At 43.4% G+C, this 25,566-nt stretch overlaps 1 protein-coding gene across 1 annotated transcript in view; it reads right to left on the minus strand.

Annotated features, from left to right (window-relative positions):
* Nucleotides 1-264: 264 nt before the first annotated feature.
* pibf1 (progesterone immunomodulatory binding factor 1) overlaps nucleotides 265-25,566 on the minus strand; it is a 40,846-nt gene continuing 15,544 nt past the window's right edge. The window contains exons 9-10 of the mRNA XM_046333581.1: nucleotides 21,559-21,657; nucleotides 265-534 (exon numbers count right to left, since the gene is read on the minus strand). Of these exons, the coding sequence (XP_046189537.1) occupies nucleotides 513-534; nucleotides 21,559-21,657 (121 nt within the window). The 3' untranslated portion in view covers nucleotides 265-512. The remainder of the gene's footprint in view (nucleotides 535-21,558; nucleotides 21,658-25,566) is intronic.

Here is a 25,566-nt window from a genome sequence, read left to right on the forward strand (position 1 = left end):
TTGTGGAAGGATACCCGAAACATTTGACCCAAGTTAAACAATTTAAAGGCAATTGCTACCAAATACTAATTGAGTGTATGTAAACTTCTGACCCACTGGGAATGTGATGAAAGAAATAAATGCTGAAATAAATAATTATCTCTACTATTATTCTGACATTTCACATTCTTAAAATAAAGTGGTGATCCTAACTGAACTAAAACAGGGATGTAAAAAAACTAGGATTAAAATGTCAGGAATTGTGGAAAAACTGAGTTAAAACGTATTTGGCTAAGGTGTATGTATGAACTTCTGACGTCAACTGTATAAACTGTTGTTTCTCAATCAGAGCGTCAGTTTGTATTGTATTCTGTTTGAGGCTGACGCAGAGAGACTAGCTGTGGAGGGGAGTCACCAGTTTACTGTTTTACTCCTGAGTTTCTGTTGGCCGCATAGGCAAGTCCGGACAGGGCATATGGCACCTCTCACACGGGCTCACCACCACACGCTCCAGGGTTTCCGTTAGCCCACATCTAATTAGCGCTGGCAAATTGCCTGGTAGAAGAAAGAAAAATTCTAACATTTAATGATTAAGCAAGAACTTGTGTTGACAGTTTGGCAAATTTCTTTAAAAAAAAAACCATGTTATAACATTGGTAACCATGTTATAACATTCATCATTTTACACACAATACCCCATAATGACATCACAATACCCCATAATGACATCACAATACCCCATAATGACATCACAATACCCCATAATGACATCACAATACCTTATAATGAAAAAAACAAAAACAGGTTCAAGAAATATGACATTTACATAAGTATTCAGACCCTTTACTCAGTTCTTTGTTGAAGCACCTCTGCCAGCGATTACAGCCTCGAGTCTTCTTGGGTCTGATGCTACAAGCTTGAGTGGCTGCTGCCAACACACTGTCATTGACACTGACCCAACTCCAGCCACTTTAATAATGGGAATTGATGGGAAATTATGTAAATATATCACTAGCCACTTTAAACAATGCTACCTTATATAATGTTACTTACCCTACATTATTCATCTCATATGCATATGTATATACTGTCATGTTTGTCATTTATTATCATGTCTTGTCCCTGTGCTCCCCATTCTATTCGTTTCCCTCTGCTGGTCTTATTAGGTTCTTTCCCTCTTTCTATCCTCTCTCTCTCCCTCCCTCTCTCACTCTCTCGCTCTCTCTTCTCTCTATCGTTTCGTTCCTGCTCCCAGCTGTTCCTATTCCCCTAATCATCATTTAGTCTTCCCACACCTGTTCCCGATCCTTTCCCCTGATTGGAGTCCCTATTTATTCCTTTGTGTTCCGTTCCTGTCCTGTCGGTTCCTTGTTTAGAATTCACCGTGCTGTGATTGTGTATCGCCCTGTCCTGTCGTGTTTTTGCTGTGATTGTGTATCGCCCTGTCCTGTCGTGTTTTTGCCTTCATCAGATGCTGCGTGTGAGCAGGTGTCTCTGTCAACTACGGCCTGCGCCTACCCGAAGCGACCTGCAGTCTGTGGCCGCTTCTCCTGTTATTCCCCTCTACAGACTAGAGGATTTCTGTTATTCCCTGTTTGGACTTGAATAAACTCTGTTTCTGTTAAGTCGCTTTTGGGTCCTCTTTCACCTGCATGACATATACTATTTTCTCATATGCATATGTATATATTGTACTCTACATCATCGACTGCATCCTTATGTAATACATGTATCACTAGCCACTTTAACTATGCCACTTTGTTTACTTTGTCTACACACTCATCTCATATGTATATACTGTACTCGATACCATCTACTGTATGCTGCTCTGTACCATCACTCATTCATATATCCTTATGTACATGTTCCTTATCCCCTTACACCAGGGGTGTCAAAGTCAAATGGACGGAGGGCCAAATAAAAAATTTAGCTACAAGCCGAGGGCCGGACTGTTCGAATGTTCATTGAAAAATTTTAAATGACGCATATAGTCTAGTGAACCTAATTGAACCTACTGAAAACCTAACAAATATATTCCAATATGATCAGATAAATAAAGCAATATTTTCTTATGGCTCTGTCAGTAATCTTTAATTTTCAACAGACACAAAAGACAAATTTCCTTTATATAAAAATCCCCATAACATGAACATTAAATGAAAGAAACCGGTATTCAAGGCACCATCAGTAGCCTATATTTTCTATTTTAGCAAAAGTGGGCTAAATTTACTTCAAAGAAAAAAACAATAATAGCAATTTTCTATCATCCACTCAACTGAAATATTTTTAAAATATAATTGGATTGAAATACAATAAAATAAAGTGCAAAAATCTATTAATCAAAAACAACACTTTGTTTAAGGAGAAGTAACATGCAGTGAAAACAAATATTAAACTTTAACTTTTAAACTTGAACTGAGTAAAAACTCTAAATATGTGATTGCACAGTAATGTTCACTTGTTTGAGGTTGAGGGTGATACTTGGTGGTGTCCCATCTTTTCCACAAGTTCATCAATGTTCGGGGTAAGGCTCTGAGCTGAGGAAATCCTCAGAATTGAGTGGAGGTGTTCAGCAGTAAGTCGACTTCTGTGTGATGTTTTGTTCAAGTTCATCAAAGAAAACAGTTGTTCACACAGGTATGTGCTGCCAAACATAGACAACGTTTGAGCAGCCTGGATGCGCAGCTGGGGCATTGTGTCGGGAGGAAACGGGCGAACTCCGCAGCACCCACTGCCGCATATTTTGCCCTCAGTGCATCATTGCATTGGAGGTCAATCAACTCCATTTGGAGGTTTGGTGGTGAGCTTTCCACGTCAACAGCAAATGGGTTACCGAGCAGTTCCAACCTGCTTTTTTGTGCTTCAAAGTCAGCAAATCGGCGTCGAAAGTCAGCGGCAAGCATACCTATTTTATCAGCCAACTGTGCGCTCGGGAACGCACTGGTAGAGAGCTTCTCTTTCATGGTCTGGCAGCTGGGAAAGTGGCTCAAATTTTCTTTCCGCATCTGCGTCTCCCACAGAGTCAGTTTGGTTTTAAATGCCTTCACTGTACTGTACATATCAGAGATGACACGATCCCGACCCTGCAGCTGCAAGTTCATTGCATTCAGATGACTCGTAATGTCACACAGAAAAGCCATTTCACACAGAAACATTTCGTCTCGGAGTTGTGTTGTGTCTTTCCCTTTGCTGTCCAAGAACAGACAAATCTCCTCACGAAGCTCGAAACATCTTTGAAGCACCTTTCCCTGGCTTAGCCATCGCACCTCTGTGTGATAAGGCAAATCACCATGCTCCGTTTCTAACTCCGTCAGAAATGCCTTGAACTGGCGGTGATTCAAACCTTTGGCTCTGATAAAGTTAACTGTGCGCGTGATGATGCTCATTACATGCTCCATTTTCAAGGCTTTACCGCACAACGCTTCCTGGTGTATGATACAATGATAAGCTGTCAGCTCACCTGTCGCATTTTCCTCTTGCATCTTTTCCCGTATCTTCGCCACCAGTCCGCTCCTGTGTCCACACATCGCAGGTGCTCCGTCGGTTGTCAAACCCACAAGTTTTTCCCAAGGCAGCTCCATCTCATTTACACATCTTGACACCTCTTCATACAAATCATGCCCCGTAGTTGTGCCATGCATAGGACGTAAAGCCAAAAACTCCTCTGTCACGCTTAGGCTGGAGTCCACTCCGCGGATGAAAATTGACAACTGGGCAATGTCAGAAATGTCGGTGCTCTCATCCACAGCCAAGGAATATGCAATGAAATCTTTTCCCTTTTTCACAAGCTGCTCTTTTAGATTGATGGACAACTGGTCTACTCTCTCGGCAATGGTGTTTCTGCTCAGACTCACATTTAAAAAGAGTTGCCTTTTTCTGGGCAAACTTCGTCACAAACTTTAATCATGCAGTTTTTGATGAAATCCCCCTCCGTAAATGGCCGGGCTGATTTAGCGATCTCTTCTGCCAAAATAAAACTGGCCTTGACAGCAGCCTGGCCTTGTGATTTGGCTTTTTTGAACAGAGCCTGTCGAGATTTGAGGCCTCGTTTTAATTCCTCTGCCTTTTGTAGCCTTTGTTCCATGTCCATATTCTTGTTTTTGTCCGCGTGTTTCGTTTCATAATGTTGTCTCAGATTATACTCTTTCAGTACCGCCACACTTTCTCCACACAGAAGACACACAGGTTTTCCAGCTACCTCCGTGAACAAATACTCCGACTCCCACCTTGTTTGAAACCCCCGGTTCTCAGTGTCCACCTTCCGTTTTGCCATTTTTGATGGGTATCTGAAAGTTAATTTTACTGTGATGCTGACAACTGCTGTGCCAATAAATATTGAAATGAAGCAGCCTACTGCTCGGTGCGTCACCGTTGCATTGTGGGAAATGTAGTATTGGTGCGTGTAAAAGATCTGCGGGCTGCCGGCTTGCTGCGGTCTGCGGGCCGGTTCTAATAACAAATCAAGATCATCCCAGGGGCCGTAAAAAACCTTCTCGCGGGCCGGATGTGGCCCGCGGGCCTTGACTCTGACATATGTGCCTTACACTGTGTATAAGACAGTAGTTTTGGAATTGTTAGTTAGATTACTTGTTGGTTATCACTGCATTGTCGGAACTAGAAGCACAAGCATTTCGCTACACTCGCACTAACATCTGCTAACCATGTGTATGTGACAAATAACATTTGATTTGATTTGATTTGGCACAGCTGTATTTGGGGAGTCTCTCCCATTTTTCTCTGCAGATCCTCTCAAGCTCTGTCAGGATGGATGGGGAGTGTCGCTGCACAGCTATTTTCAGGCCTCTCCAGAGATGTTCTATCAGGTTCAAGTCCGGGCTCTGGCCTGGCCACTGAACGACATTCAGAGACTTGTCCTGAAGCCACTCCTGCGTTGTTTTGGCTGTGTGCTTAGGGTCGTTGTCCTGTTGGAAGGTGAACCTTCACCCCAGTCTGAGGTCCTGAGTGCTCTGGAGACGGTTCTCATCAAGGATCTCTCTGTTTATCTTTCCCTCAATCCTGACTAGTCTCCCGGTCCCTGCCAATGAAAAACATCCCCCTCAACCTGATGCTGCCACAACCACCATGATTCACCGTAGGGATGGTGCCAAGTTTCCTCCAGGCCTTGACGCTTGGCATTCAGGCCAAAGAGTTTAATCTTGGTTTCATAAGACCAGAGAATCTTGTTTCTCATGAACTGAGAGTCCTTTAGATGCCTTTTAGAAAACTCCAAGCGGGCTGTCATGTGCCTTTTACTGAGGAGTGGCTTCCGTCTGGCCACTCTACCATGAAGCCTAATTGGCGGAGGGCTGCAGAGATAGTCTTGGTGGATCCAAACATTAAAAATGATGGAGGCCACGGCGTTCTTCGGGACCTTTAATGCTGCAGACATTTTTTGTTACCCTTCCCCAGATCTGTGCCTCGACACAATCCTGTCTCGGAGTTCTACAGACAATTCCTTCGACCTCATGGCTTGGTTTTTGCTCTGACATGAACTGTCAACTGTGGGACCTTATATAGACAGGTGTGTTGCCTTTCCAAATCACATCCAATCCTATTGAATTTACCACAGGTGGACTCCAATAAAGTTGTAGAAACATCGCAAGGATGATCAATGGAAACAGGATGCACCTGAGCTCAATTTAGAGTCTCATAGCAAAGGGTCTGAATACTTATGAAAATAAGGTTTCTGTTTTTAGTTATTTTTAATACATTTGCAAAAATGTCTTAAAAACCTGTTCCCACTTCGTCAATATGGGGTATTGTGTGTAGATAGGCGGCGCGGTATCCTAGTGGTTGGAGCGTTGGACAAGTAACCGAAAGGTTGCAAGGTCGAATCCCCGAGCTGACAAGGCACACATCTGTCGTTCTGCCCCTGTTCCTAGGGCCACCATTGTAAATTAGAATTTGTTCTTAAACTGACTTGCCTAATTAAATTAAGGTTAAAAAAAAATAAGATTTACGAGGTAAAAAAAAAATATTTAATCAATTTTAGAATTAGACTGAACAGTAAAACAAAAGGTGCAAAAATAAATCAAGGGTCTGAAAACGGAGGTGTAGAAGACTTACGGGAGCTATTAAGGTGAAGTGCCTTGCTCAAGGGCACAGTGGTAGATGTTCCACGTGGTCAGGGATTTGAACCAGTGGCATTTCTCTAGTGTTACTGTATCAATACTGGGCCATAATGTCGAACTACCATAAAAGAAGTCTGTCTGTGGCATAGTGGCAAGCCTTTCTCTAGTGTTACTGTATCAATACTGGGCCATAATGTCGAACTACCATAGAAGAAGTCTGTCTGTGGCATAGTGGCAAGCCTTTCTCTAGTGTTACTGTATCAATACTGGGCCATAATGTCGAACTACCATAGAAGAAGTCTGGTTGTGGCATAGTGGCAAGCCTTTCTCTAGTGTTACTGTATCAATACTGGGCCATAATGTCGAACTACCATAGAAGAAGTCTGGTTGTGGCATAGTGAAAAGGCAGGTGAAAATGCAGGTGCTGGCCTGCGGGGAAGGAGAATACCTCCACTGAAAACCACATCACTGTTGATTAATACAGGTGTTGGCCTGCGGGGAAGGAGAATACCTCCACTGAAAACCACATTACTGTTGATTAATAAATACACTGGAATTATTACCAAATCATATCAGTGTTTGGAGTTGGACACCACTGACATTAGAGACCCAGTATATAATGTGTTCTGTTGGGGGTTCTGGAACCACTGACATTAGAGACCCAGTATATAATGTGTTCTGTTGGGGGTTCTGGAACCACTGACATTAGAGACCCAGTATATAATGTGTTCTGTTGGGGGTTCTGGAACCACTGGCATTAGAGACCCAGTATATAATGTGTTCTGTTAGGGGTTCTGGAACCACTGACATTAGAGACCCAGTATATAATGTGTTCTGTTAGAGGTTCTGGAACCACTGACATTAGAGACCCAGTATATAATGTGTTCTGTTGGGGGTTCTGGAACCACTGGCATTAGAGACCCAGTATATAATGTGTTCTGTTAGGGGTTCTGGAACCACTGACATTAGAGACCCAGTATATAATGTGTTCTGTTGGGGGTTCTGGAACCACTGACATTAGAGACCCAGTATATAATGTGTTCTGTTGGGGGTTCTGGAACCACTGACATTAGAGACCCAGTATATAATGTGTTCTGTTGGGGGTTCTGGAGGACTGGAACCACTGACATTAGAGACCCAGTATATAATGTGTTCTGTTGGGGGTTCTGGAACCACTGACATTAGAGACCCAGTATATAATGTGTTCTGTTGGGGGTTCTGGAACCACTGACATTAGAGACCCAGTATATAATGTGTTCTGTTGGGGGTTCTGGAACCACCGACATTAGAGACCCAGTATATAATGTGTTCTGTTGGGGGTTCTGGAGGACTGGAACCACTGGCATTAGAGACCCAGTATATAATGTGTTCTGTTGGGGGTTCTGGAACCACTGGCATTAGAGACCCAGTATATAATGTGTTCTGTTGGGGTTCTGGAACCACTGACATTAGAGACCCAGTATATAATGTGTTCTGTTGGGGGTTCTGGAGGACTGGAACCACTGGCATTAGAGACCCAGTATATAATGTGTTCTGTTGGGGGTTCTGGAACCACTGGCATTAGAGACCCAGTATATAATGTGTTCTGTTGGGGGTTCTGGAACCACTGACATTAGAGACCCAGTATATAATGTGTTCTGTTGGGGGTTCTGGAGGACTGGAACCACTGGCATTAGAGACCCAGTATATAATGTGTTCTGTTAGAGGTTCTGGAACCACTGACATTAGAGACCCAGTATATAATGTGTTCTGTTGGGGGTTCTGGAACCACTGACATTAGAGACCCAGTATATAATGTGTTCTGTTGGGGGTTCTGGAACCACTGACATTAGAGACCCAGTATATAATGTGTTCTGTTGGGGGTTCTGGAACCACTGACATTAGAGACCCAGTATATAATGTGTTCTGTTGGGGGTTCTGGAACCACTGACATTAGAGACCCAGTATATAATGTGTTCTGTTGGGGGTTCTGGAACCACTGACATTAGAGACCCAGTATATAATGTGTTCTGTTGGGGGTTCTGGAACCACTGGCATTAGAGACCCAGTATATAATGTGTTCTGTTGGGGGTTCTGGAACCACTGACATTAGAGACCCAGTATATAATGTGTTCTGTTGGGGGTTCTGGAGGACTGGAACCACTGACATTAGAGACCCAGTATATAATGTGTTCTGTTGGGGGTTCTGGAACCACTGACATTAGAGACCCAGTATATAATGTGTTCTGTTGGGGGTTCTGGAACCACTGACATTAGAGACCCAGTATATAATGTGTTCTGTTGGGGGTTCTGGAACCACTGGCATTAGAGACCCAGTATATAATGTGTTCTGTTGGGGGTTCTGGAACCACTGACATTAGAGACCCAGTATATAATGTGTTCTGTTGGGGGTTCTGGAGGACTGGAACCACTGACATTAGAGACCCAGTATATAATGTGTTCTGTTGGGGGTTCTGGAACCACTGACATTAGAGACCCAGTATATAATGTGTTCTGTTGGGGGTTCTGGAACCACCGACATTAGAGACCCAGTATATAATGTGTTCTGTTGGGGGTTCTGGAGGACTGGAACCACTGACATTAGAGACCCAGTATATAATGTGTTCTGTTGGGGGTTCTGGAACCACTGACATTAGAGACCCAGTATATAATGTGTTCTGTTGGGGGTTCTGGAGGACTGGAACCACTGGCATTAGAGACCCAGTATATAATGTGTTCTGTTGGGGGTTCTGGAGGACTGGAACCACTGACACTAGAGACCCGGTATATAATGGGTTCTGTTAGGGGTTCTGGAGGACTGGAACCACTGACACTAGAGACCCGGTATATAATGGGTTCTGTTAGAGGTTCTGGAGGACTGGAACCACTGACACTAGAGACCCGGTATGGTGACAGCATGTACAGAAATGTATTGACACCATAGATATCAAACATGTCCTTATCTTTCCTTATCCCAGAATAGTGGTATGTCGTACATCGTGTGATTGGGGGGGCTGGGCTGCTGGAGCAGCATCTGTCGTTGTTGGCCCCACAACAAGTGCCTTCTGCCTGGGTGAATGGGAGCCGTGAGGGGGGTGGTTGAAGGGACTGGGAGCTCCATGCCCCCAGCAGAACAACAGAGGACGGCCAGCTGCTGTACAGGACCTACAGGAATGTGCGGAGGAATGTGTGGCACGCAGCCCTGGGACTCGCTCAGTGACAGTCCTACATCCCTCTGAGATCACTACTGCTCTGCTGGGGAGGAGGACTCGGGAAACCAGGCCTGAGATACAGTAGCCGGGACCTAAATACTCCCATTAGGATCTACAACAACCAGGGAGAAATATGTTACTGATCTACACGGGGGGGGTAGACGTCCATAGTTACCGTGACACCCATCACACTGACCATTACTGTTACCGTGACGTCCATAGTTACCGTGACACCCATCACACTGACCATTACTGTTACCGTGACGTCCATAGTTACCGTGACACCCATCACACTGACCATTACTGTTACCGTGACGTCCATAGTTACTGTGACACCCATCACATTGACCATTACAGTTACCGTGACGTCCATAGTTACCATGACACCCATCACATTGACCATTACTGTTACCGTGACGTCCATAGTTACCGTGACACCCATCACACTGACCATTACTGTTACCGTGACGTCCATAGTTACTGTGACACCCATCACATTGACCATTACAGTTACCGTGACGTCCATAGTTACCATGACACCCATCACATTGACCATTACTGTTACCGTGACGTCCATAGTTACCATGACACCCATCACATTGACCATTACTGTTACCGTGACGTCCATAGTTACCGTGACACCCATCACACTGACCATTACTGTTACCGTGACGTCCATAGTTACCGTGACACCCATCACACTGACCATTACTGTTACTGTGACACCCATCCTTATCAACGTCTATCAACGGGCAGCTTGACATGTAGAGAAGACAGAATGTATATATCATTATTCGTGGGTCACTATGTGGACACATGATGTCAACAGGAAGAGGACCGTTGTACGAGGAGCTCCCCCAGGAAGAGGACCGTTGTACGAGGAGCTCCCCCAGGAAGAGGACCGTTGTACGAGGAGCTCCCCCAGGAAGAGGACCGTTGTACGAGGACCTCCCCCGGGCTACAGGGATGAAATGTGACTGGAGCAGTTTCAGGAGACCTCTGAACACTGTCACCACCGATAAATCCACTGCTCTTAAACGCAAGTAAAACTAAAACGATCACTGCCCGCACCTGCTCGCCCGTCCAGCATCACCACTCTGGACGGTTCTGACTTAGAATATGTGGACAACTACAAATACCTAGGTGTCTGGCTAGACTGTAAACTCTCCTTCAGACTCATATTAAACATCTCCAATCCAAAATTAAATCTAGAATCGGCTTCCTATTTCTCGACAAAGCATCCTTCACTCATGCTGCCAAACATAGCCTCGTACAACTGACCATCCTACCGATCCTTGACTTCGGTGATGTCATCTATAAAATAGCCTCCAACACTCTACTCAACAAACTGGATGCAGTCTATCACCGTGCCTTCCGTTTTGTCACCAAAGCCCCATACACTACCCACCATTGCGACCTGTACTCTCTCGTTGGTTGGCCCTCGCATCATACTCGTCGCCAAACCCACTGGCTACAGGTTATCTACAAGTTTCTGCTAGGTAAAGCCCCGCCTTATCTCAGCTCACTGGTCACCATAGCAGCACCCACTCGTAGCACACGCTCCAGCAGGTATATCTCACGGGTCATCCCCAAAGCCAATTCCTCCTTTGGCCGCCTCTCCTTCCAGTTCTCTGCTGCCAATGACTGGAACGAACTGCAAAAATCACTGGAGCTGGAGACTCTTATCTCCCTCACTAGCTTTAAGCACCAACTGTCAGAGCAGCTCACAGATTACTGCACCTGTACATAGCCCATCTATAATTTAGCCCAAACAACTACCTCTTTCCCGACTGTATTTATTTATTTATTTATTTTGCTCCTTTGCACCCCATTATTTTTTATCTCTACTTTGCACATTCTTCCACTGCAAAACTACCATTTACAGTGTTTTACTTGCTATATTGTATTTACTTTGCCACCATGGCCTTTTTTTGCCTTTACCTCCCTTATCTCACCTCATTTGCTCACATTGTATATAGACTTGTTTCTACTGTATTATTGACTGTATGTTTGTTTTACTCCATGTGTAACTCTGTGTCGTTGTATCTGTCAAACTGCTTTGCTTTATCTTGGCCAGGTCGCAATTGTAAATGAGAACTTGTTCTCAACTGGCCTACCTGGTTAAATAAAGGTGAAATATATATATCTATTTTTTTAAGTACTGGGACATTACACTGGAGAAACCATCAAACATCATCTATATATTTTAGAGACCTCTAAAGTACTGGGATATTACACTGGAGAAACCTTCAAACAACATCTATATATTGTAGAGACCTCTAAAGTACTGGAGAAACCATCAAACAACATCTATATATTGTAGAGACCTCTAAAGTACTGGAGAAACCTTCAAACAACATCTATATATTGTAGAGACCTCTAACGTACTGGAGAAACCATCAAACAACATCTATATATTGTAGAGACCTCTAAAGTACTGGAGAAACCATTAAACAACATCTATATATTGTAGAGACCTCTAAAGTACTGGGATATTACACTGGAGAAACCTTCAAACAACATCTATATATTGTAGAGACCTCTAAAGTACTGGAGAAACCTTCAAACAACATCTATATATTGTAGAGACCTCTAAAGTACTGGAGAAACCATCAAACAACATCTATATATTGTAGAGACCTCTAAAGTACTGGGATATTACACTGGAGAAACCATCAAACAACATCTATATATTGTAGAGACCTCTAACGTACTGGAGAAACCATCAAACAACATCTATATATTGTAGAGACCTCTAAAGTACTGGAGAAACCATCAAACAACATCTATATATTGTAGAGACCTCTAAAGTACTGGAGAAACCTTCAAACAACATCTATATATTGTAGAGAGCTCTAACGTACTGGAGAAACCATCAAACAACATCTATATATTGTAGAGACCTCTAAAGTACTGGGATATTACACTGGAGAAACCATCAAACAACATCTATATATTGTAGAGACCTCTAACGTACTGGAGAAACCATCAAACAACATCTATATATTGTAGAGACCTCTAAAGTACTGGAGAAACCATCAAACAACATCTATATATTGTAGAGACCTCTAAAGTACTGGAGAAACCTTCAAACAACATCTATATATTGTAGAGACCTCTAACGTACTGGAGAAACCATCAAACAACATCTATATATTGTAGAGACCTCTGAAGTACTGGGATATTACACTGGAGAAACCATCAAACAACATCTATATATTGTAGAGACCTCTAACGTACTGGAGAAACCATCAAACAACATCTATATATTGTAGAGACCTCTAAAGTACTGGAGAAACCATCAAACAACATCTATATATTGTAGAGACCTCTAAAGTACTGGGATATTACACTGGAGAAACCATCAAACAACATCTATATATTGTAGAGACCTCTAAAGTACTGGAGAAACCATCAAACAACATCTATATATTGTAGAGACCTCTAAAGTACTGGGATATTACACTGGAGAAACCATCAAACAACATCTATATATTGTAGAGACCTCTAAAGTACTGGAGAAACCTTCAAACAACATCTATATATTGTAGAGACCTCTAACGTACTGGAGAAACCATCAAACAACATCTATATATTGTAGAGACCTCTAAAGTACTGGAGAAACCATCAAACAACATCTATATATTGTAGAGACCTCTAAAGTACTGGAGAAACCTTCAAACAACATCTATATATTGTAGAGACCTCTAAAGTACTGGAGAAACCATCAAACAACATCTATATATTGTAGAGACCTCTAAAGTACTGGAGAAACCATCAAACAACATCTATATATTGCAGGCCTGACCCTGTCAAAGACACACTGACAGCTAAAAACATCTTAAAACAAACTGTGCCAAAAGCCAAAGATGTTACCGAACATTGTGAAACTAACTTCCTCGTAAATCATAAATGTTATTCACCTTCAAGCTGTAGCTAAACGTTTGTTCATTGCGAAGCTGTGACGCCAGTTGACCCCTGACTGACTGTACTTCCATATGAACACCCTTTAATTAAACATCATTAACCACTCAGTCAGTCAGTCAGCCAGTCAGCCAGCCAGCCAGTCAACAAGCCAGTCAACCAGTCAGTCACTTAGTCAGTCAACCAGCCAGTCAGTCAGTCAGTCAACCAGTCAGTCAGTCAGTCAACCAGACAGTCAGTCAACCAGCCAGTCAGTCAACCAGTCAGCCAGTCAGTCAACCAGCCAGTCAACCAGCCAGTCAACCAGCCAGTCAGTCAGTCAACCAGTCAGTCAGTCAGTCAGCCAGCCAGCCAGCCAGTCAACCAGCCAGTCAACCAGTCAGTCACTTAGTCAGTCAACCAGCCAGTCAGTCAGTCAGTCAACCAGTCAGTCAACCAGCCAGTCAGTCAACCAGTCAGTCAGCCAGTCAGTCAACCAGCCAGTCAGTCAGCCAGCCAGTCAGAGAAAGCACAACACAACCAGGTGTTCTCCCCAACATGTAAAGGTCAAGCTGATAACCATGAGACAGACATCTCAGTGGAATCCAGTTAGACGAGTTATTACGTACATAATGATACACCTTTGAAGTGCTACCAAATTATGTCCTCTAGGAAGGAACAAACATGTTAACAGGGTATCATCAAAGTAGCTTTAGTAACGTATACTAACCTGAACTACAATATAACCTAATATAAATATAAACTCTGTACCGGTACTGCCTGTATATAGTCTGGCTATTGTTATTTTCCTGCTGCCATAATTATTTGTTACTTGGATTTCTTACTCGTATTCATATTTTTGAAACAGCATTTGTTGGTTAAGGACTTGTAAGTTAGCATTTCACTGTAAGGTCTACCTACACCTGTTGTATTCAGCATTTCACTGTAAGGTCTACCTACACCTGTTGTATTCAGCATTTCACTGTGAGGTCTACTACCTGTTGTATTCAGCATTTCACTGTAAGGTCTACCTACACCTGTTGTATTCAACATTTCACTGTGAGGTCTACTACACCTGTTGTATTCAGCATTTCACTGTGAGGTCTACTACACCTGTTGTATTCAACATTTCACTGTGAGGTCTACTACACCTGTTGTATTCAACATTTCACTGTAAGGTCTACCTACACCTGTTGTATTCAGCATTTCACTGTAAGGTCTACCTACACCTGTTGTATTCAGCATTTCACTGTAAGGTCTACCTACACCTGTTGTATTCAGCATTTCACTGTAAGGTCTACCTACACCTGTTGTATTCAGCATTTCACTGTAAGGTCTACTACACCTGTTGTATTCAGCATTTCACTGTAAGGTCTACTACACCTATTGTATTCAGCATTTCACTGTAAGGTCAACCTACACCTGTTGTATTCAGCATTTCACTGTAAGGTCTACCTACACCTGTTGTATTCAGCATTTCACTGTGAGGTCTACTACACCTGTTGTATTCAGCATTTCACTGTGAGGTCTACCTACACCTGTTGTATTCAGCATTTCACTGTAAGGTCTACTACACCTGTTGTATTCAGCATTTCACTGTAAGGTCTACCTACACCTGTTGTATTCAGCATTTCACTGTGAGGTCTACTACACCTGTTGTATTCAGCATTTCACTGTAAGGTCTACTACACCTGTTGTATTCAGCATTTCACTGTAAGGTCTACCTACACCTGTTGTATTCAGCATTTCACTGTGAGGTCTACTACACCTGTTGTATTCAGCATTTCACTGTAAGGTCTACCTACACCTGTTGTATTCGGGAGCATTTGACAAATACATTTTGATTTTGATTTAAAAGCAACGTTAAAAAGTGTTGGTCTCATGTTTCATGATCTGAAATAAAAGATCACAGAAATGTACCATACGCACAAAAAGCTTAATTCTCTCAAAATGTTTCGCACAAATTTGTTTACATCCCTGTCAGTGAGCATTTCTCTTTTTGCCAAGATAATCCATCCACCTGACAGGTGTAGCATGTCAAGACGCTGATTAAAACAGCATGATCGTTACACAGGTGCGCCTTGTGCTGGGGGACAGTAAAAAGGCCGCTTTAAAATGTGCAGTTGTCGTCACACAACACAACGCCCACAGATGACAGTGGTTTTGAGGTGCACTGAGCATGCTGAAGGCAGGAATGTTCACCAGAGCTGTTGCCAGAGGATTTCGTGTTAATTTCTTTACCACAAGCTGCCGCCAACGTAATTTTAGAGGAATTTGGAAGTAACGTCAAACCGGCCTCACAACTGCAGACCACGTGAACGGCTTGGTGTGGGCGAGCAGTTTGCTGACGACAACGTTGTGAAACAGAGCGCCCCGTGGTGGCGGTGGGGTTATGGTGACGGGCAGGCATGAGCTACGGACAACGTTGTGAAACAGAGCGCCCCGTGGTGGCGGTGGGGTTATGGTGACGGGCAGGCATGAGCTACGGACAACGTTGTCTCTTACTGTTCTAGTAGCTGGTAGTATCTGGCCTGTGTCTCTGTCTTACTGTTCTAGTAGCTGGTAGTATCTGGTCTCTCTCTTACTGTTCTAGTAGCTGGTAGTATCTGGTCTCTCTCTTACTGTTCTAGTAGCTGGTAGTATCTGGTCTCTCTCTCTCTTACTGTTCTAGTAGCTGGTAGTATCTGGTCTCTCTCTTACTGTTCTAGTAGCTGGTAGTATCTGGCCTCTCTCTCTCTTACTGTTCTAGTAGCTGGTAGTATCTGGTCTCTCTTTTACTGTTCTAGTAGCTGGTAGTATCTGGTCTCTCTCTCTCTCTTTTACTGTTCTAGTAGCTGGTAGTATCTGGCCTGTGTCTCTTACTGTTCTAGTAGCTGGTAGTATCTGGTCTCTCTCTTACTGTTCTAGTAGCTGGTAGTATCTGGTCTCTCTCTTACTGTTCTAGTAGCTGGTAGTATCTGGTCTCTCTCTCTCTTACTGTTCTAGTAGCTGGTAGTATCTGGTCTCTCTCTCTCTTACTGTTCTAGTAGCTGGTAGTATCTGGTCTCTCTCTCTTACTGTTCTAGTAGCTGGTAGTATCTGGCCTCTCTCTCTTACTGTTCTAGTAGCTGGTAGTATCTGGTCTCTCTCTCTCTTACTGTTCTAGTAGCTGGTAGTATCTGGTCTCTCTCTTACTGTTCTAGTAGCTGGTAGTATCTGGTCTCTCTCTCTCTCTTACTGTTCTAGTAGCTGGTAGTATCTGGTCTCTCTCTTACTGTTCTAGTAGCTGGTAGTATCTGGCCTGTGTCTCTTACTGTTCTAGTAGCTGGTAGTATCTGGTCTCTCTCTCTTACTGTTCTAGTAGCTGGTAGTATCTGGTCTCTCTCTCTCTTACTGTTCTAGTAGCTGGTAGTATCTGGTCTCTCTCTCTCTTACTGTTCTAGTAGCTGGTAGTATCTGGTCTCTCTCTCTCTCTTACTGTTCTAGTAGCTGGTAGTATCTGGTCTCTCTCTTACTGTTCTAGTAGCTGGTAGTATCTGGTCTCTCTCTTACTGTTCTAGTAGCTGGTAGTATCTGGCCTGTGTCTCTTACTGTTCTAGTAGCTGGTAGTAATCTGGTCTCTCTCTCTCTCTTACTGTTCTAGTAGCTGGTAGTATCTGGTCTCTCTCTCTCTCTTACTGTCCTAGTAGCTGGTAGTATCTGGTCTCTCTCTTACTGTTCTAGTAGCTGGTAGTATCTGGTCTCTCTCTTACTGTTCTAGTAGCTGGTAGTATCTGGTCTCTCTCTCTCTTACTGTTCTAGTAGCTGGTAGTATCTGGTCTCTCTCTTACTGTTCTAGTAGCTGGTAGTATCTGGTCTCTCTCTCTTACTGTTCTAGTAGCTGGTAGTATCTGGTCTCTCTCTCTCTTACTGTTCTAGTAGCTGGTAGTATCTGGTCTCTCTCTCTCTTACTGTTCTAGTAGCTGGTAGTATCTGGTCTCTCTCTCTCTTACTGTTCTAGTAGCTGGTAGTATCTGGTCTCTCTCTCTCTCTTACTGTTCTAGTAGCTGGTAGTATCTGGTCTCTCTCTTACTGTTCTAGTAGCTGGTAGTATCTGGTCTCTCTCTCTTACTGTTCTAGTAGCTGGTAGTATCTGGTCTCTCTCTTACTGTTCTAGTAGCTGGTAGTATCTGGTCTCTCTCTTACTGTTCTAGTAGCTGGTAGTATCTGGTCTCTCTCTCTCTTACTGTTCTAGTAGCTGGTAGTATCTGGTCTCTCTCTCTCTCTTACTGTTCTAGTAGCTGGTAGTATCTGGCCTGTGTCTCTTACTGTTCTAGTAGCTGGTAGTATCTGGCCTGTGTCTCTTACTGTTCTAGTAGCTGGTAGTATCTGGCCTCTTTCTTACTGTTCTAGTAGCTGGTAGTATCTGGTCTCTCTCTCTCTCTTACTGTTCTAGTAGCTGGTAGTATCTGGCCTCTTTCTTACTGTTCTAGTAGCTGGTAGTATCTGGTCTCTCTCTCTCTTACTGTCCTAGTAGCTGGTAGTATCTGGTCTCTCTCTTACTGTTCTAGTAGCTGGTAGTATCTGGTCTCTCTCTCTCTTACTGTTCTAGTAGCTGGTAGTATCTGGTCTCTCTCTCTCTTACTGTTCTAGTAGCTGGTAGTATCTGGTCTCTCTCTCTCTTACTGTTCTAGTAGCTGGTAGTATCTGGTCTCTCTCTCTCTTACTGTTCTAGTAGCTGGTAGTATCTGGTCTCTCTCTCTCTCTTACTGTTCTAGTAGCTGGTAGTATCTGGCCTCTCTCTCTTACTGTTCTAGTAGCTGGTAGTATCTACCTACACCTGTTCTCTCTCTCTTACTGTTCTAGTAGCTGGTAGTATCTGGTCTCTCTCTCTTACTGTTCTAGTAGCTGGTAGTATCTGGTCTCTCTCTCTCTTACTGTTCTAGTAGCTGGTAGTATCTGGTCTCTCTCTCTCTTACTGTTCTAGTAGCTGGTAGTATCTGGTCTCTCTCTCTCTTACTGTTCTAGTAGCTGGTAGTATCTGGTCTCTCTCTCTCTTACTGTTCTAGTAGCTGGTAGTATCTGGTCTCTCTCTCTCTCTTACTGTTCTAGTAGCTGGTAGTATCTGGTCTCTCTCTCTCTTACTGTTCTAGTAGCTGGTAGTATCTGGCTCTCTCTCTCTTACTGTTCTAGTAGCTGGTAGTATCTACCTACACCTGTTCTCTCTCTCTTACTGTTCTAGTAGCTGGTAGTATCTGGTCTCTCTCTCTTACTGTTCTAGTAGCTGGTAGTATCTGGCCTCTCTCTCTCTTACTGTTCTAGTAGCTGGTAGTATCTGGTCTCTCTCTCTCTTACTGTTCTAGTAGCTGGTAGTATCTGGCCTGTGTCTCTTACTGTTCTAGTAGCTGGTAGTATCTGGTCTCTCTCTCTCTTACTGTTCTAGTAGCTGGTAGTATCTGGTCTCTCTCTTACTGTTCTAGTAGCTGGTAGTATCTGGTCTCTCTCTCTCTTACTGTTCTAGTAGCTGGTAGTATCTGGTCTCTCTCTCTCTCTTACTGTTCTAGTAGCTGGTAGTATCTGGCCTCTCTCTCTCTTACTGTTCTAGTAGCTGGTAGTATCTGGTCTCTCTCTCTCTCTCTTACTGTTCTAGTAGCTGGTAGTATCTGGTCTCTCTCTCTCTCTTACTGTTCTAGTAGCTGGTAGTATCTGGTCTCTCTCTCTCTCTTACTGTTCTAGTAGCTGGTAGTATCTGGTCTCTCTCTCTCTTACTGTTCTAGTAGCTGGTAGTATCTGGTCTCTCTCTCTCTCTTACTGTTCTAGTAGCTGGTAGTATCTGGCCTCTCTCTCTCTTACTGTTCTAGTAGCTGGTAGTATCTGGCCTCTCTCTCTTACTGTTCTAGTAGCTGGTAGTATCTACCTACACCTGTTCTCTCTCTCTTACTGTTCTAGTAGCTGGTAGTATCTGGTCTCTCTCTCTCTTACTGTTCTAGTAGCTGGTAGTATCTGGCCTCTTTCTTACTGTTCTAGTAGCTGGTAGTATCTGGTCTCTCTCTCTCTTACTGTTCTAGTAGCTGGTAGTATCTGGTCTCTCTCTTACTGTTCTAGTAGCTGGTAGTATCTGGCCTCTCTCTCTTACTGTTCTAGTAGCTGGTAGTATCTGGTCTCTCTCTCTCTCTTACTGTTCTAGTAGCTGGTAGTATCTGGCCTCTCTCTCTCTTACTGTTCTAGTAGCTGGTAGTATCTGGTCTCTCTCTCTTACTGTTCTAGTAGCTGGTAGTATCTGGTCTCTCTCTCTCTTACTGTTCTAGTAGCTGGTAGTATCTGGTCTCTCTCTCTTACTGTTCTAGTAGCTGGTAGTATCTGGGCTCTCTCTCTCTTACTGTTCTAGTAGCTGGTAGTATCTGGTCTCTCTCTCTCTCTTACTGTTCTAGTAGCTGGTAGTATCTGGTCTCTCTCTTACTGTTCTAGTAGCTGGTAGTATCTGGTCTCTCTCTCTTACTGTTCTAGTAGCTGGTAGTATCTGGTCTCTCTCTCTCTTACTGTTCTAGTAGCTGGTAGTATCTGGTCTCTCTCTTACTGTTCTAGTAGCTGGTAGTATCTGGTCTCTCTCTCTTACTGTTCTAGTAGCTGGTAGTATCTGGTCTCTCTCTCTCTTACTGTTCTAGTAGCTGGTAGTATCTGGCCTGTGTCTCTTACTGTTCTAGTAGCTGGTAGTATCTGGCCTGTGTCTCTTACTGTTCTAGTAGCTGGTAGTATCTGGCCTCTTTCTTACTGTTCTAGTAGCTGGTAGTATCTGGTCTCTCTCTCTCTTACTGTTCTAGTAGCTGGTAGTATCTGGCCTCTTTCTTACTGTTCTAGTAGCTGGTAGTATCTGGTCTCTCTCTCTCTCTTACTGTCCTAGTAGCTGGTAGTATCTGGTCTCTCTCTTACTGTTCTAGTAGCTGGTAGTATCTGGTCTCTCTCTCTCTTACTGTTCTAGTAGCTGGTAGTATCTGGTCTCTCTCTCTCTTACTGTTCTAGTAGCTGGTAGTATCTGGTCTCTCTCTCTCTTACTGTTCTAGTAGCTGGTAGTATCTGGTCTCTCTCTCTCTCTTACTGTTCTAGTAGCTGGTAGTATCTGGTCTCTCTCTCTCTCTTACTGTTCTAGTAGCTGGTAGTATCTGGCCTCTCTCTCTTACTGTTCTAGTAGCTGGTAGTATCTGGTCTCTCTCTCTTACTGTTCTAGTAGCTGGTAGTATCTGGTCTCTCTCTCTCTTACTGTTCTAGTAGCTGGTAGTATCTGGTCTCTCTCTCTTACTGTTCTAGTAGCTGGTAGTATCTGGGCTCTCTCTCTCTCTTACTGTTCTAGTAGCTGGTAGTATCTGGTCTCTCTCTCTTACTGTTCTAGTAGCTGGTAGTATCTGGTCTCTCTCTCTCTTACTGTTCTAGTAGCTGGTAGTATCTGGTCTCTCTCTTACTGTTCTAGTAGCTGGTAGTATCTGGTCTCTCTCTCTTACTGTTCTAGTAGCTGGTAGTATCTGGTCTCTCTCTCTCTTACTGTTCTAGTAGCTGGTAGTATCTGGCCTCTCTCTCTTACTGTTCTAGTAGCTGGTAGTATCTGGTCTCTCTCTCTCTTACTGTTCTAGTAGCTGGTAGTATCTGGTCTCTCTCTCTCTTACTGTTCTAGTAGCTGGTAGTATCTGGCCTCTCTCTCTCTTACTGTTCTAGTAGCTGGTAGTATCTGGTCTCTCTCTCTCTTACTGTTCTAGTAGCTGGTAGTATCTGGTCTCTCTCTCTCTTACTGTTCTAGTAGCTGGTAGTATCTGGCCTCTTTCTTACTGTTCTAGTAGCTGGTAGTATCTGGTCTCTCTCTCTCTTACTGTTCTAGTAGCTGGTAGTATCTGGTCTCTCTCTCTTACTGTTCTAGTAGCTGGTAGTATCTGGTCTCTCTCTCTCTTACTGTTCTAGTAGCTGGTAGTATCTGGCCTCTCTCTCTCTTACTGTTCTAGTAGCTGGTAGTATCTGGTCTCTCTCTTACTGTTCTAGTAGCTGGTAGTATCTGCTCTCTCTCTCTCTTACTGTTCTAGTAGCTGGTAGTATCTGGTCTCTCTCTCTCTTACTGTTCTAGTAGCTGGTAGTATCTGGCCTGTGTCTCTTACTGTTCTAGTAGCTGGTAGTATCTGGCCTGTGTCTCTTACTGTTCTAGTAGCTGGTAGTATCTGGTCTCTCTCTCTCTTACTGTTCTATTAGCTGGTAGTATCTGGTCTCTCTCTCTCTTACTGTTCTAGTAGCTGGTAGTATCTGGCCTCTCTCTCTTACTGTTCTAGTAGCTGGTAGTATCTGGTCTCTCTCTCTCTTACTGTTCTAGTAGCTGGTAGTATCTGGCCTGTGTCTCTTACTGTTCTAGTAGCTGGTAGTATCTGGCCTGTGTCTCTTACTGTTCTAGTAGCTGGTAGTATCTGGCCTGTGTCTCTTACTGTTCTAGTAGCTGGTCATATCTGGCCTGTGTCTCTCTCTCTGCCGTCGTCGCTCTGTCCTTCTCCAGCACTGCGTTGTCCCGCGTCTCACGGAGGTTCCTAGAGGACAGACAGAAGCAGTAAGAATTAAAACAGAATTAATAAACAATCAACTTTATGTAAAAAAATATATAATTTTAAAGTCTCCCAATCAAACTGGCTCAAATGACACCTGGGTTCTAGTCAAAAGTAGTGCACTATCGAATAGGGTGCATGGCGCTACTTTCAACAAGGGCACTAAATAGGGAATAAGGTGCATTTTTAAGGGCACCGATTCACACAATTTGTTGAATTTCTAATACATGGTCTGGTAAAGTACAGTACTGTATTCAGAACACAGTGAAAGAGTTTCTAGTGGACAGCTGGCATCTCTATCATCTCACCTGTTCTCTCTCTGGTACATCTCTATCATCTCACCTGTTCTCTCTCTGGTACATCTCTATCATCTCACCTGTTCTCTCTCTACATGGTCTGAGTAATGTCAGTACTGTATTCAGAACACAGTGAAAGAGTTCATCTCTATAATCTCACCTGTTCTCTCTCTGCTTCATCTCTATAATCTCAGTAGCTCTAGTATCTCTCTCTCTCTCTCTCTCTCTCTCTGGTACATCTCTATCATCTCACCTGTTCTCTCTCTGGTACATCTCTATCATCTCACCTGTTCTCTCTCTACATGGTCTGAGTAAAGTACAGTACTGTATTCAGAACACAGTGAAAGAGTTCCCTCTAGTCTGGCATCTCTATCATCTCACCTGTTCTCTCTCTGGTACATCTCTATATCTCACCTGTTCTCTCTCTGGTACATCTCTATCATCTCACCTGTTCTCTCTCTGGTACATCTCTATCATCTCACCTGTCTCTACATGGTCTGAGCTACAGTACTGTATTCAGAACACTGAAAGAGTTCATCTCTATAATTCACCTGTTCTCTCTCTGCTTCATCTCTATAATCTCACCTGTAGTCTCTCTCTCTCTCTCTCTTCTGTTCTAGTCTCTCTCTCTCTCTGGTACATCTCTATCATCTCACCTGTTCTCTCTCTGGTACATCTCTATCATCTCACCTGTTCTCTCTCTGGTACATCTCTATCATCTCACCTGTTCTCTCTCTGGTACATCTCTATCATCTCACCTGTTCTCTCTCTGGTACATCTCTATAATCTCACCTGTTCTCTCTCTCTCTCTGGTACATCTCTATCATCTCACCTGTTCTCTCTCTGGTACATCTCTATCATCTCACCTGTTCTCTCTCTGGTACATCTCTATCATCTCACCTGTTCTCTCTCTGGTACATCTCTATCATCTCACCTGTTCTCTCTCTCTCTGGTACATCTCTATAATCTCACCTGTTCTCTCTCTCTCTCTCTCTCTCTCTCTGGTTCATCTCTATAATCTCACCTGTTCTATCTCTCTCTCTCTCGCTCATCTCTATAATCTCACCTGTTCTCTCTCTCTCTGGCACATCTCTATAATCTCACCTGTTCTGTCTCTCTCTCTCTGGTTAATCTCTATAATCTCACCTGTTCTCTCTCTCTCTCTCTGGTTCATCTCTATAATCTCACCTGTTCTCTCTCTCTCTGGTACATCTCTATAATCTCACCTGTTCTCTCTCTCTCTGGTACATCTCTATCATCTCACCTGTTCTCTCTCTCTCTCTCTCTCTCTCTCTCTCTTCTACTCTCTGGTATATCTCTATAATCTCACCTGTTCTCTCTCTCTCTGGTACATCTCTATAATCTCACCTGTTCTAGTCTCTGGTACATCTCTATCATCTCACCTGGTCTCTCTCTCTCTCTCTCTCTCTCTGGTATATCTCTATAATCTCACCTGTTCTCTCTCTCTCTGGTTCATCTCTATAATCTCACCTGTTCTCTCTCTCTCTCTCTGGTACATCTCTATAATCTCACCTGTTCTCTCTCTCTCTCTCTCTGGTTCATCTCTATAATCTCACCTGTTCTCTCTCTCTCTCTGGTACATCTCTATAATCTCACCTGTTCTCTCTCTCTCTCTGGTACATCTCTATAATCTCACCTGTTCTCTCTCTCTCTCTCTCTCTCTCTCTGGTACATCTCTATAATCTCACCTGTTCTCTCTCTGGTACGTCTCTATAATCTCACCTGTTCTCTCTCTGGTACATCTCTATAATCTCACCTGTTCTCTCTCTCTCTGGTTCATCTCTATAATCTCACCTGTTCTCTCTGGTACATCTCTATCTCTCACCTGTTCTCTCTCTACATGGTCTGAGTAAAGTACAGTACTGTATTCAGAACACAGTGAGTTCCCTCTAGTGGACACGGGCGGCATCTATCATCTCACCTGTTCTCTCTAGTATCTCTCTCTCTCTCTCTGGTACATCTCTATAATCTCACCTGTTCTCTCTCTGGTACGTCTCTATAATCTCACCTGTTCTCTCTCTGGTACATCTCTATCATCTCACCTGTTCTCTCTCTGGTACATCTCTATCATCTCACCTGTTCTCTCTCTCTCTCTCTCTCTCTCTCTCTCTCTGGTACATCTGGTATAATCTCACCTGTTCTCTCTCTGGTACATCTCTATCATCTCACTGTTCTCTCTCTACATGGTCTAGTAGTACTGTATTCAGAACACAGTGAAAGAGTTCCCTCTAGTGGACACGGGCGGCATCTCTATCATCTCACTGTTCTCTCTCTGGTACATCTCTATCATCTCACCTGTTCTTCTCTGGTACATCTCTATCATCTCACCTGTTTTCTAGTCTGGTACATCTCTATCATCTCACCTGTTCTCTCTCTGGTACATCTCTATCATCTCACCTGTTCTCTCTCTGGTACATCTCTATAATCTCACCTGTTCTCTCTGGTACATCTCTATCATCTCACCTGTTCTAGTCTCTGGTACATCTCTATCATCTCACCTGTTTCTCTCTCTCTGGTACATCTCTATCATCTCACCTGTTCTCTCTCTGGTACATCTCTATCATCTCACCTGTTCTCTCTCTGGTACATCTCTAGTATCTCACCTAGTATCTCTCTCTCTCTGGTACATCTCTATAATCTCACCTGTATCTCTCTCTCTCTCTCTCTTCTGGTTCATCTCTATAAGCTGGTAGTATCTCTCTCTCTCTCTCTGGCTCATCTCTATAATCTCACTGGTATCTCTATAATCTCACCTGTTCTCTCTCTCTCTCTCTGGTTAATCTCTATAATCTCACCTGTTCTCTCTCTCTCTCTCTGGTTCATCTCTATAATCTCACCTGTTCTCTCTCTCTCTCTGGTACATCTCTATAATCTCACCTGTTCTCTCTCTCTCTGGTACATCTCTATCATCTCACCTGTTCTCTCTCTCTCTCTCTCTCTCTCTCTCTCTCTCTCTCTCTCTCTCTCTCTCTCTCTGGTATATCTCTATAATCTCACCTGTTCTCTCTCTCTCTGGTACATCTCTATAATCTCACCTGTTCTCTCTCTCTCTGGTACATCTCTATCATCTCACCTGTTCTCTCTCTCTCTCTCTCTCTCTCTCTCTCTCTCTTCTCTCTGGTATATCTCTATAATCTCACCTGTTCTCTCTCTCTCTGGTTCATCTCTATAATCTCACCTGTTCTCTCTCTCTCTCTCTCTGGTACATCTCTATAATCTCACCTGTTCTCTCTCTCTCTCTCTCTGGTTCATCTCTATAATCTCACCTGTTCTCTCTCTCTCTCTGGTACATCTCTATAATCTCACCTGTTCTCTCTCTCTCTCTGGTACATCTCTATAATCTCACCTGTTCTCTCTCTCTCTCTCTCTCTCTCTCTGGTACATCTCTATAATCTCACCTGTTCTCTCTCTGGTACGTCTCTATAATCTCACCTGTTCTCTCTCTGGTACATCTCTATAATCTCACCTGTTCTCTCTCTCTCTGGTTCATCTCTATAATCTCACCTGTTCTCTCTCTGGTACATCTCTATCATCTCACCTGTTCTCTCTCTACATGGTCTGAGTAAAGTACAGTACT

The sequence above is a fragment of the Oncorhynchus gorbuscha genome, unplaced genomic scaffold (assembly GCF_021184085.1).
Source record: "Oncorhynchus gorbuscha isolate QuinsamMale2020 ecotype Even-year unplaced genomic scaffold, OgorEven_v1.0 Un_scaffold_472, whole genome shotgun sequence".
Classification (NCBI taxonomy): Eukaryota; Metazoa; Chordata; class Actinopteri; order Salmoniformes; family Salmonidae; genus Oncorhynchus; species Oncorhynchus gorbuscha.